Below are 12,095 nucleotides of genomic sequence, written 5' to 3' on the forward strand. Positions count from 1 at the left end.
TGGGAAGGGGGTAGGTTTAGCAGATAAAATAAAAAAAGAACAAGTTAAAAATCACTAGAAAAGTTAAATGCCTGCAAGTCACCAGGGCCTGATGAAATGCATCCTAGAATACTCAAGGAGCTAATAGAGGAGGTATCTGAACCTCTAGCTATTATCTTTGGAAAATCATGGGAGACGGGAGAGATTCCAGAAGACTGGAAAAGGGCAAATAGTGCCCATCTATAAAAAGGGAAATCTTGCCAGGAAACTACAGACCAGTTAGTTTAACTTCTGTGCCAGGGAAGATAATGGAGCAAGTAATTAAGGAAATCATCTGCAAACACATGGAAAGTGGTAAGGTGATAGGGAATAGCTAGCATGGATTTGTAAAGAACAAATCGTGTCAAACCAATCTGATAGCTTTCTTTGATAGGATAACGAGTCTTGTGGATAAGGGAGAAGCTGTGGATGTGGTATACCTAGACTTTAGTAAAGCATTTGATACGGTCTCGCATGATATTCTTATCGATAAACTAGGCAAATACAATTTAGATGGGGCTACTATAAGGTGGGTGCATAACAGGCTGGATAACCGTACTCAGAGAGTTGTTATTAATGGTTCCCAATCCTGCTGGAAAGGCATAACAAGTGGGGTTCCGCAGGGGTCTGTTTTGGGACCGGCTCTGTTCAATATCTTCATTAACGACTTAGATATTGGCATAGAAAGTACGCTTATTAAGTTTGCAGATGATACCAAATTGGGAGGGATTGCAACTGCTTTGGAGGACAGGGTCATAATTCAAAATGATCTGGACAAATTGGAGAAATGGTCTGAGGTAAACAGGATGAAGTTTAACAAAGACAAATGCAAAGTGCTCCACTTAGGAAGGAAAAATCAGTTTCACACATACAGAATGGGAAGTGACTGTCTAGGAAGGAGTACGGCAGAAAGGGATCTAGGAGTTATAGTGGGCCACAAGCTAAATATGAGTCAACAGTGTGATGCTGTTGCAAAAAAAGCAAACATGATTCTGGATGTATTAACAGGTGTGTTGTGAGCAAGACACGAGAAGTCATTCTTCCGCTCTACTCTGCTCTGGTTAGGCCTCAACTGGCGTATTGTGTCCACTTCTGGGCACCTCATTTCAAGAAAGATGTGGAGAAATTGGAGAGGGTCCAGAGAAGAGCAACAAGAATGATTAAAGGTCTTGAGAACATGACCTATGAAGGAAGGCTGAAAGAATTGGGTTTGTTTAGTTTGGAAAAGAGAAAACTGAGAGGGGACATGATAGCAGTTTTCAGGTATCTAAAAGGGTGTCATAAGGAGGAGGGAGAAAACTTGTTCACCTTAGCCTCTAAGGATAGAACAAGAAGCAATGGGCTTAAACTGCAGCAAGGGAGGTTTAGGTTGGACATTAGGTAAAAGTTCCTAACTGTCAGGGTGGTTGAACGCTGGAATAAATTGCCTAGGGAGGTTGTGGAATCTCCATCTCTGGAGATATTTAAGAGTAGGTTAGATAAATGTCTATCAGGGATGGTCTAGACAGTATTTGGTCCTGCCATGAGGGCAGGGGACTGGACTCGATGACTTCTCGAGGTCCCTTCCAGTCCTAGAATCTATGAATCTATGTCTCTGTTAATGCAATCTAAAATTGCATTTGCTTTTTTCGCAACAGCAACACATTGCTGACTTATGTTGATGTTGTGATCCACCACAACTCCCAGATCCTTCTCAGCAGTGCTGCTGCCAAGCCAGTTATCCCCCATTCTGCATTTGTTTTTTCTTCCCAAAGTGTAGCACCTTACATTTCTTTTTTTAATTTAATTTTGTTGTCTATTGCCCAGTTCTTCAATTTATCAAGATCCCTCTGAATTTTAGCTCTATCCTCCAAAGTGTTGGCAACCCCCCTCCCAGCTTTGTATCATCTGCAAATTTGCTTTCTATTTCTAAATCCAGGTCATTAACATGGGGAACCTCAGTCATATAGACCCAGTTCAAAAGGGAGGAACAGGGTCAGCAGGAACCTTGAGTCCTGCTGTTGCAGAAATGAGAAATGGATAGGCTGCCTCCCAGAAGATTCTTCCTGATCTGGGGGGAGAGGAGAGCAGACCTCCCTTCCCAGCCCCAAATTGGTATGCAAGATGCAAACTAGCAACAGTTCCTTTCTCCATTTATAGATTGCGAGGGGAACCAGCTGGCTCACTCAATTAAGATACCAAAAGAATAAGAGGGTCAGAATGTGCATGTGTTGGAGATAAATGACAAAGGTCTCCCGTCCAGAAAGTAGTCAAAAGTTCATTGGACATGGGAATCCCATGGGAAGTATGTAGGTGGAGAATGAGAATCAAGATATTTATAACATGCACGTTTAGTCTCCTCCCCACAAACTTTAATAATGTAATTAAGTTGATAGTGATTTTTCAATTATATAAAACTGATTTAATCCTGTTAAAATTTAAATGTGGATAAAACTTAAGCCATTTTATAGCTATTTTTAAAAAATGTATTTAATCTAAAGCCATATGCCTTTCTACTCTGTTTGCAGCCAAAAGCATGAAACCAGACAAGTCTCTTGACAAACATTCTCTCCTATATACATCCAATAGTTTTGTAATATCAATTTTCCTTTCCATTTTCCTTGCCGGGGTGGATATTAAACCTTGCCATAATGTATTCATAAAAATACACAAATAAGGTAACAAAAGTAGCAGTAGGTGGTGCACAAATTCTGCAATAATAATATATATATTTTAAGAAAAGAAGGTGGAAAGGAAAAACATTTACTAAAATGTTATTTGCATCTGGTGAATAGCAGGAATATTTAGCTATCATAACAAATGTAGTACTCACTAACACATTTAGCTAGTGTCTGAAATTCAACATAACTCCTTACCTTTTAAAATGAACTCAATTTTACAAATGAGTAGAAAATGTACTGTATGTATATTAGTACAATAGGGGACCTCTTCAATATGTACTTAAGCTTTTATTAAAAATAGAGTTTTTGGTTTCTTAAAACAATAGAACAACCAGAAACTCAGGTGCTTACTGACTTAGTTTGTGTGCTATTACTCTTCTCTTCTTTAAGAACATTTTTAGCAGCTATTAACCTAAAGAAAAGCCAACTATTCATTAATCGCTATGACTGACATGTTTAAGTTGGTAACTCATATTGTAAATTATAGTACAGATAAAAGCTGAAATGAATTTTATTTGAAAAAAATTGAATATATAAACTTATTTTATGCTTGTGAAAATAACATTTGCAATACAATTCACACTAGGTTCCTACCAGATAATTCCTCCCCAGAGGAGGGAAAAGATAACGTAGAACAGCAGCGATCCCCAGATCACAAAGTGGTTTATCCATGTCCAGTAGTGTGTATCTAGTGCAAGCTGAAAGAAAACAGGTCATCTTGGTGTTTATATTATTTTTTAGAAGTGATAAAAGACTCAACAGGAGATGAGGTACAAAGAAAATCAATCAACTATTTAAAGAATTAACCTGAGAACTCTATGCAGAACTGTAGGGAACAATGATACCTTTCTATTTCTACCATAGTTAAGAAAGTTCCCATACCTAAGTACTAATCTTTGTATTCTGTATTGAGATCTAGTATATGTCATGACAAAGGCTTGACTATTCATTAGGAAATTATAACATTGAGATATTACTAGCGCAGCCCCAGACGATTGTTTCACCGTCCTCCCTCTTGTTCCTCTTTATAATTAGGCTGTAACTGTCTTAGTTTATATCAGTTACAAACTTACGTATATAATTACTGAAAATTGGCAATTATAAACTGCTTCAACCATTAAAAGAATTCTCTCCCCCCTTATAATAAACAAATAATTACATAGTGATGCTCATTATTGATGCTCTCTTTTAATCTAATAGGCTGTACTTATCGAATGATAGAAATATAAGTCATGAACTCCCAACGCTTCTCTCTTTTGACAGTGAAAATCTACTGGGGAAAGTATTCCAACAATGAACTCAGTAAAACCAGCTATTTTGAATATCCTGGCTAAAAAGTCACGTAAAAGGAATCCAAGCAAAATATAAGCATATGTGCATTTCTGTACAGAAATTTCCATTTCAGTATACAGAATATGTAAGAAATCAGTATATTTAAACATAAACCAACTTTGATAGGGCATCTGAAAAGGGATACATCACCATACCAACCTAAAAAGCTGAACTTAAAAAACCAAACCAAACCACAAATAGGAAAAATCTGGCAATTCATTGGTAACATTGTGATATCATGTCAAGATCCAACTTTGGAACTCCAGCTAAATCCTTCACTCTTGAGCTGCCAGTAACCCTGCACAGATTCAATCAATGTACCAAGTTTTTTATAGCTTCACATGCCAACAGCTCTGGACAGGAGCAGAATCAACAAGCTCCAAAGGAAACTGTGTTTAGTTCTCCGTAAGTAGAAGGATTATAGTCAAAATACCATGTGGGGAAAGTTGGTTTTAGTAAACAGGATAGGGGACAACTATAGTTATTGATGGGGATCCCAAAGAGGCTCAGTAGATGAAATATCAATATAGAATATCTTACCTTCAATGTAACTGTAAATACTAGCACAGTAAACACCAGTGTTCCAAAGGTCCAGTTTCCAAACATCTATAAAAAAGGGTCAAAAGTCATTATAGGTAATGTACTTCATTGTATCACGATCCATTTAGAACAAACTATTTGGATATCAGTTTATTTTGCTCGTGCGCACACATTTCAGACTGCACACATACACATAATCAGAACACTCAGCCCAAAGCTCATTGGTACTTTTCTTTGTGTAAAGAAAAACTGCAGCACAGTTAGTGTGTCACTGCGCTGTTTCCCAGGAGAGCATTGATGATATTTTCAGAGTCTTCTCAACTGCCATCTTTCTGCCTCCCTCCTCTCTAGTTCTTAGAGTCATATGTCTTCATGGAGATTGATGAATGCATCAGGTTGGTAACAGGACAAGGATATCCTTGAGAATAGGATATCCATCACAGAAATGTAGGTATGTTTAAACTTCACTGATTTTTTTTTTTAAATACCTTTGGAGTAGTTGATACTAGATTTTTCCCTTTGATTCCTCACTACATGCACCTTGAAATAAAATCACCTCAACTACTCTAAATGAACATTGTTTTATGTAGCATACAATATTTATGGTTCAGGATATCAACATAATACCTTTTAACACCTACACATATATCCATTTTAAAAGCTGTGATAATGATGCAATATCTGAAGTATCTCATGCTCTTGAGATTCTTCAGATAGATGGCACAGAGAAGAGAATTGGAAAATGATGTGAAGGGGACCTGAGAGATGAACACAGACAAAACACAAGGGAGCAGCTGCTGCTTACTCAGTAAGAGACAGCATACAGCTCAGGAGCAGATGAGCTGAAGTTTCTTATTCAAATGCAGTGACAGTAGACTTCCAGCATGCTGCACCAGAGGCTGCTGGTTGGTTGCATGAGGAAAGGACAGACATGCAAAGATTACATGAGCTACAATTTCTTTCCACGTCATTCCATTTCCAAGATTTATGAAAAATATGCTATTTTATACTAGGATAGAATTGTATTGCAATTGATAAATATGACTTCTGCCTTATTAAAACAAGACACAGAAGTGGCATGTATATTTTCCACATACTAGTATTTGTAATAGAGATTAGGTGTTACTTAATGTAAACTTCAGACATACTATAAATCATTTATTTCAGATACCAACTTTAACATAGAGCTTTAAAACAAAACAAAACAAAACAAAACAAAACAAAACCACCACCAACAAACCAAAATAAGTTTGGCTTTTACACCAAGAGAAATAAAGACCTTTTGTATTATAAATTATGCAAGGTAGAGACTTTCTAAGTAAGTTTTTTATCTAGTACAATGAAGCCCCAATCTCAGTTGGGCCTCTACATACTACTGTAACATAATAGGATTATTAATAATATTCTGTCAAATCCATAGTATTATGTATATTCACTACTCAGTTATTTATCTCTAGGTTTTCATAAGATCGCCCCCACCATGGTATCTGAGCTACTATCAGAAATTATAGTTATGGTAAATACATCTTGAAATAATGTACTTTAATAGACTGAACAATATGTATTATGATAAAATATCCCAGGTTTTCTATTTTGTTTAACAGAGATTTTGGTGCGTCTTTTAAATTGATTTCCTGTGAAGGAAACCACCAGTTTGGAATCTGGGCTGCTTCTCGCTACATTGTTTGTTTGTAGCTCTTCTCCAGAGTTGGTTGCTAGGCTTTTGGTGCCCAGCAAAGTCCTCTTTACCAGCAACATGCCCCCCACCAGTCCCTGTCATCTTTACTTCACAATGAGACAAGGACTATTGCAATAATACTCCTACAGCTATCGTGATAACAGCAGGACTGAAACTGTGCATGGAGTGTTGCAGAAACTGGAACAGGCCCGGCCTGGCCAGCCCCTTATACCTCATTGGATCTTCATCCTAAACCAAATGGGAAGAGAGATACCACAAGATTTTGGGCAACTTCCGGAGCAGATATCAGGCAGGCAATCTGTTCCACATGAGAGGCACCAGAGCAGAAACCAGAAGGAGCACACAGTCAGATAGAAAGGGTCTTTCCTTCCAGCCATACTTTGATCTGGTGGACTTCCTCAACTGCATGTTGAGGAGAAAGGTGTGGAGTTGCCCAGGCCTTGACGTTCACCACATTTACTCCAGACTAGTAGGCTCTCTGCAGAAATTATTATTAGTGTTGATGTAAAGTGTAAATTACTATCCTTAGAGACTGATGTCCCATAAACAATAGAGCATATGAAGCTGTGAAAGCTCACTCAATTTGATTTAGTACTGATCTGAAGGGTGGACAACACATGGTGTCACCTCCAGGGATGGCAGCTTCCCTTTTTCACATGGTGATCCTTTGTCTCTCCACTGAAGCTTCCAGCAAGGGTGCCTCAGTGCCAACTGTGCTAGTAGTTTCTGTGATGTGGACAACTCTCCACGAGAAAGTAAACAGACACCGTCAACTCATTTTACATAGACCAGGACTCAAACTTCATCATACCCAATATCAAATTCTGAATCTCAGTTAGAAAGGATACCTTCTTCAACCATATATTATCCCACAGTGTTGATTTCTCATTTAGCTTAAGTTAATTCCATTGAAACGAAGATCACATGCTGCTGTATTCTTTATTTCTTGGTATTTTTACATTCAATACATTTCAACAGTTCATCCCAAATTTATCTGTGTATGGTGTTTAAGACTAAGAAACATTAAACCAATGAAGGATTGAAATATTAAAGTGATTGTTCCTCCATAATCAGGACTTTCACATCCATCTAATTTCTTTATATAAACCTGTGAGAAACCTTTTATTCACTAGTCAGACCTTCTGCATTTAATCTTCTTACCTGTACAACCTGAAGGATTTTGATTTACTGAGGTTTTGTTTTGGTAATCAAGTTGATTTTGATATGGCCACGGTCATGGCTGTACTATATTGTGTGTGCCACTTCTGAAAAATTCAGTTCACTTCTTGATTAGAGAGGCTAGGCTGGACTCTGAAACCCACTACTTAGTTGATTTGTTCAGGACTTGGGGGTCATGCCAAGACATGCTGACTTTCTTCCAGCAATTAGATCGTCAAGTAATTAGCAGACTTTGTGGGATTCCCAGTAAAAGCAAACCCAGATGGTGAACATTTTACTTGAAATTCTGGGTATTGTGTTTTGTTTGCTGATTTACTATGATATGCTCCTACCCTCTTCGCCCTCACTTTCATTCTGCTTCTGACCTCATTGTCCCTGTTCTCCATGTTCCTCTCCAACTTTCCCTCCTACCTCTCCCATCTCTTCTTCTCCTCTTTTCTTTCAATGTCCCTATTCCCTTCTTTTGGCTTTCCCACACCCTTGCTCCTATTAACCCAGCCTCCCTCCTGCCTTCCCCCCACTTTTCCAACTCCAATAATACAATTTAAAAAAATCCTACAACAAAACACCAAATCAAGCACACACAAAACACACTGTGAAAGTTATATGACATTTACCACCTGCGATCACTCTGCTTCTATGTTGCATTCCTTTCCTTACTCTTTGCCTTCTCTGTTTAGATTGCAAGCTCTTTGGGGAACATCTCTACTCTATGTTGGTACAGTGTCTAACACAATGGGGTCCACAATTCAGTTGGGACATCTAGGCACTGCTGTAGTAAATTGACTACTATATTATTATTGACAGATCTTGGGCACCCAAATTTTGCTTGTCAGGCAATTGCTCTGGGCCAGCCATTTTGCGGTCAGCTGGCCAAGAGAAATGAAAGACGATGGGTGATAAAGGAACCCAAAATTCTAACAGTATATCACTTTAGAGATTGTAGTGGACCTTCAATAAGATTTCTAAATAAAGTTAGATGCTTTGGGTTTGTGATTTATTTTTAAGCTGAATGTCATGTCATGCTCTGGCCTGTCACAATGGAGTTTTTCACCACAGTAAAAGACATTAGCTTGCCTCACATTTTTACTAGCCTGACGGCAGTGGAGATTTGGGGTAAAAAGCTGGAAAAAAAAGAATACCCTCTTGATGCAATAACCTAGGAGTTGTCCATTTTAACAACTTGGAACCTAAGGTGGATCATCTAGTGTAGCTTCATGAGACTGTCACACTTGTCTCTCCTCACCCCTTCACTTGTTTTTGACTCTGACTTGTGAGATACTGAACTGATATTGTAAGCCATTCAAAGCTTGCTTTTGTGAGGCCGTTAGCACATATTGGACACTCAATCATTGTTTAGAGTTGAGGTGGATGTCCACGTTTCAGATGATTACTTATCCCTGACAGCCAACATTTTCAGACACCCAAAATCCATGCTTAACACTGAAATAAAAGGTCAGAGTTTCAAAAGGTGCTGAACTTCCCTTAAATTCTGACTTCAAATGGAACTCTGGATACTCAGCACCTGTGTCATTAGGCTACTTATTTAGGTACCTAAACATTACTATGGGTCCATAACTTTAAGCACCCAACTTTGAACATTTTGGGATGAGGCTTTAATGTGATTTGGGAACATGGTTAAAAACCAAACTGGTTCATCTACACAAGAAGACTCAACTAAAAGATTAAAGATGGACTCTGAATCAATGCATCTGGCAACAACAAGAGGCTATGCGACTCCCACAGCTGTGAAAGAGAATTTTATGAGTACCAAAAAATTGAAATTACACAGAGTTTTCAACCTCAGATTGAAAACATAATAACAGGAGAAACAGAACTACTGTAGCATACTGCACTGCCAAAGGTAATTCTTTCAATGGACAGGCAAACTTAAAGAGAAGATTCCTGTCTTTTCTCACACAGTGGTTTAGTTTATTACATTCAATGATGTCACAATATCCATTCTACTCAAATATTACTTCTCTAGTAAACATAGAATTACATCTGACATTTCTGGACAGATATGTTTCACTTAAAATTGGGTAAAAAAATTACACAGTTGTATTCTCACAGTCATTCAGTGAATCTTTTCTAAAGTTGTGGAAATGTTAGATATTATAAATCGCCTAGAGTTGAGATTTTCAATAAGACAAAAGAGCTGAGTGGGAAGCACTGATGAAAACACAACAAAATGCAAAGGAAAGCAGAAAATTAATAGTTTCAAAAATGTATGGTCTTTCTAATACAACTCCCTGGCTGTAACAATTTTTAAAGAAACTAAAAAGGCAGCAACTGCTAATATTTCTATAAAAGGACAGAAGTCATGAAAATATTTGTAGGAAATATTTTAACTGTTCTTTAGTTCAAGAACAGGGAAAGAGGCAATGCACATCATGACAAAACCACAATAGTCTTACCATATGAGTGTTGGTTGTCATTAGCTGAGGTTAGGAAGAGAAGCAAGTAGCAAAAAAGAAAAAAAAAGCAGGACACAAATAAAATAGACCAAAAAATGTTAATGTGTAAATAACTAAAATGCAAAAGGTCCTTAAAAATTTATATTCATGTCATTGTACCAGAAGTAGAAACAGAAGGTCTTAAATGACGTAAAATATATAAATGTTAAACATGTAATTCTAGTCTGTTCTATTTAGGCTCTTGCATGGTGCCCATCACAAGGATATTCAGGCATCTATCTTTTAAAAATATGCGCAAATGAATTAAAGGAGTCAAATTATCAATATATATTGATGAAGTAGGTGTTAATTATGAAATAGCAAATTCTTACCGGATATTTCGAGTTCAGGTTATAAACTCCCTCCCCCACCCCCCACCCCCAATCAGCATGCAGCCACATGCTGATTACTGATACATGATATTTTAGCTATATAATTCTGTTTCTGTTAAAAACAGTGTTACATATCACTCCTATCTCACTGCCACCCATAAAACAGTTATCTCTACAGGAAGCCTTTATGACAGTAGTTGGTTATTTTTAATGAATGACGCCTATGTAAATGATAATTGAACATTTGGGATTTTAAAAGTTACAATTTCTTCATTTCCCAAGTCTAACTTTGATCAAACTAAATACTAACCTGTCCATTGCTGGTCACAGTTGTGTTGTCAAACAAGAAATAGGCACCAAAAAAAAATACCACAGCATCAAACAGTCCCAAGAATGTCCAATAAATAAATACACGCCAGCGCAGAAGAGCATTCTTGGTAATATCCCTGAATAAAACAAGACATATGCACTCAGACTGGCATGCTAAAAAGATCCAAGAAATATGAACTCAACAAATTATTTTGTGAGAAGAAATATTTAAAATATTGTATTTGGAACACAGTTAGACATTTCCCACGTGACAAGTGTCTACCACAGGGGTCGGCAACCTTTCAGAAGTGGTGTGCCGAGCCTTCATTTATTCACTCTAATTTAAGGTTTCACGTGCCAGTAATACATTTTAACGTTTTTAGAAGGTGTCTTTCTATAAGTCTATAATACATGACTAAACTATTATTGGATGTAAAGTAAATTAAGGTTTTTAAAATGTTTAAGAAGCTTCATTTAAAATTAAATTAAAATTCAGAGCCCTCCGGACCAGTGGCCAGGACCTGGGCCGTGTGAGTGCCACTGAAAATCAGCTCGCGTGCCGCCTTTGGCACGCGTGCCATAGATTACCTACCCCTGGTCTACCAGCTCCACATTCATCTCTCTCCATAAGATCTACGACTTTTGTCTAGTCTCCTCCACTACTCGTTGACTATAATTCTACCATTTCCCACTCTGATGGTAAATTCTGTATTTGTACTGTACCAGTCCAAGTTAGATTTCAATCTCTTCAGGGATGGGACATGTTTAAAGTACAAGTTTTGTAAAGTGCTGTGCACAGTGATGACCTAAAAAGATATGTAATAAATTGAAACACTAGAGGTCTCTGGAGACTTTGCTTTCTTTTCCAGGCGGAAACTTATTACTACAATATGGAATGTTAGCAACATAGGTGCAGTCATGCTTACCAGAATCGAAGAGTATATTAACATAAAGAGTATTACTAGAATGCTTTCCTTTAGAAAATGTGATTGATAGTTTGCTGGACAAAAGTGTTTGGCTATAGTAAATTTTCCCCAGTACATATGAATCTGAATGGTACTGGTTTAATTCTCATACATGGAAAATTGGGACATGGCCTATCATAAAATGGGTCAGAGCAAAACTGAAATGAAAAATGTGAATTATAAAGATCTAAACAGTACTTGGAAACAAAAGCACTTATACACGGTCTCCCTTTCCAACACTGATCATATCAATCAATATTTTCACCCAAATACCTTTAAAAAAAAAACTGGGCTCAGGACTGTCTTAAATTATTTTTCATTGTGAGTAAATTACCCCATTCATTTAAGAGCAATTTAAAAAAAAATACATCACTATAAATGGCTAAAATAGCATCATATCTCATGTGGCCTACAATAATTTTGTGCTATTGACTGACAAAATAAGTTCAGAAGATCAGTGGGCATTAAATATGCTATGCTCTCAAAAGCCAAACAAAAATGTCACTCTCCAAAACGAGCATTTACATTTTTTTTAAATTGTAAGGTATAATAAAAATGGAGTTTTCAATAGCAGTATGTAATATTACCCCTAGGATCTAAGAGTT

The 12,095-nt window shown here is 37.2% G+C and overlaps 1 protein-coding gene across 8 annotated transcripts in view; it reads right to left on the reverse strand.

Annotated features, from left to right (window-relative positions):
- ATP11A (ATPase phospholipid transporting 11A) overlaps nt 1-12,095 on the reverse strand; it is a 231,951-nt gene that overhangs the window by 17,382 nt on the left and 202,474 nt on the right. For all 8 annotated transcript variants that reach the window (XM_065581014.1, XM_065581016.1, XM_065581018.1 and 5 more), the window contains 3 exons: nt 10,527-10,662; nt 4,551-4,616; nt 3,273-3,376 (listed from right to left, as the gene is read on the reverse strand). In XM_065581014.1, the coding sequence (XP_065437086.1) occupies nt 3,273-3,376; nt 4,551-4,616; nt 10,527-10,662 (306 nt within the window). The remainder of the gene's footprint in view (nt 1-3,272; nt 3,377-4,550; nt 4,617-10,526; nt 10,663-12,095) is intronic.

This window comes from Chrysemys picta, chromosome 1 (assembly GCF_011386835.1).
Source record: "Chrysemys picta bellii isolate R12L10 chromosome 1, ASM1138683v2, whole genome shotgun sequence".
Taxonomy (NCBI): domain Eukaryota; kingdom Metazoa; phylum Chordata; order Testudines; family Emydidae; genus Chrysemys; species Chrysemys picta.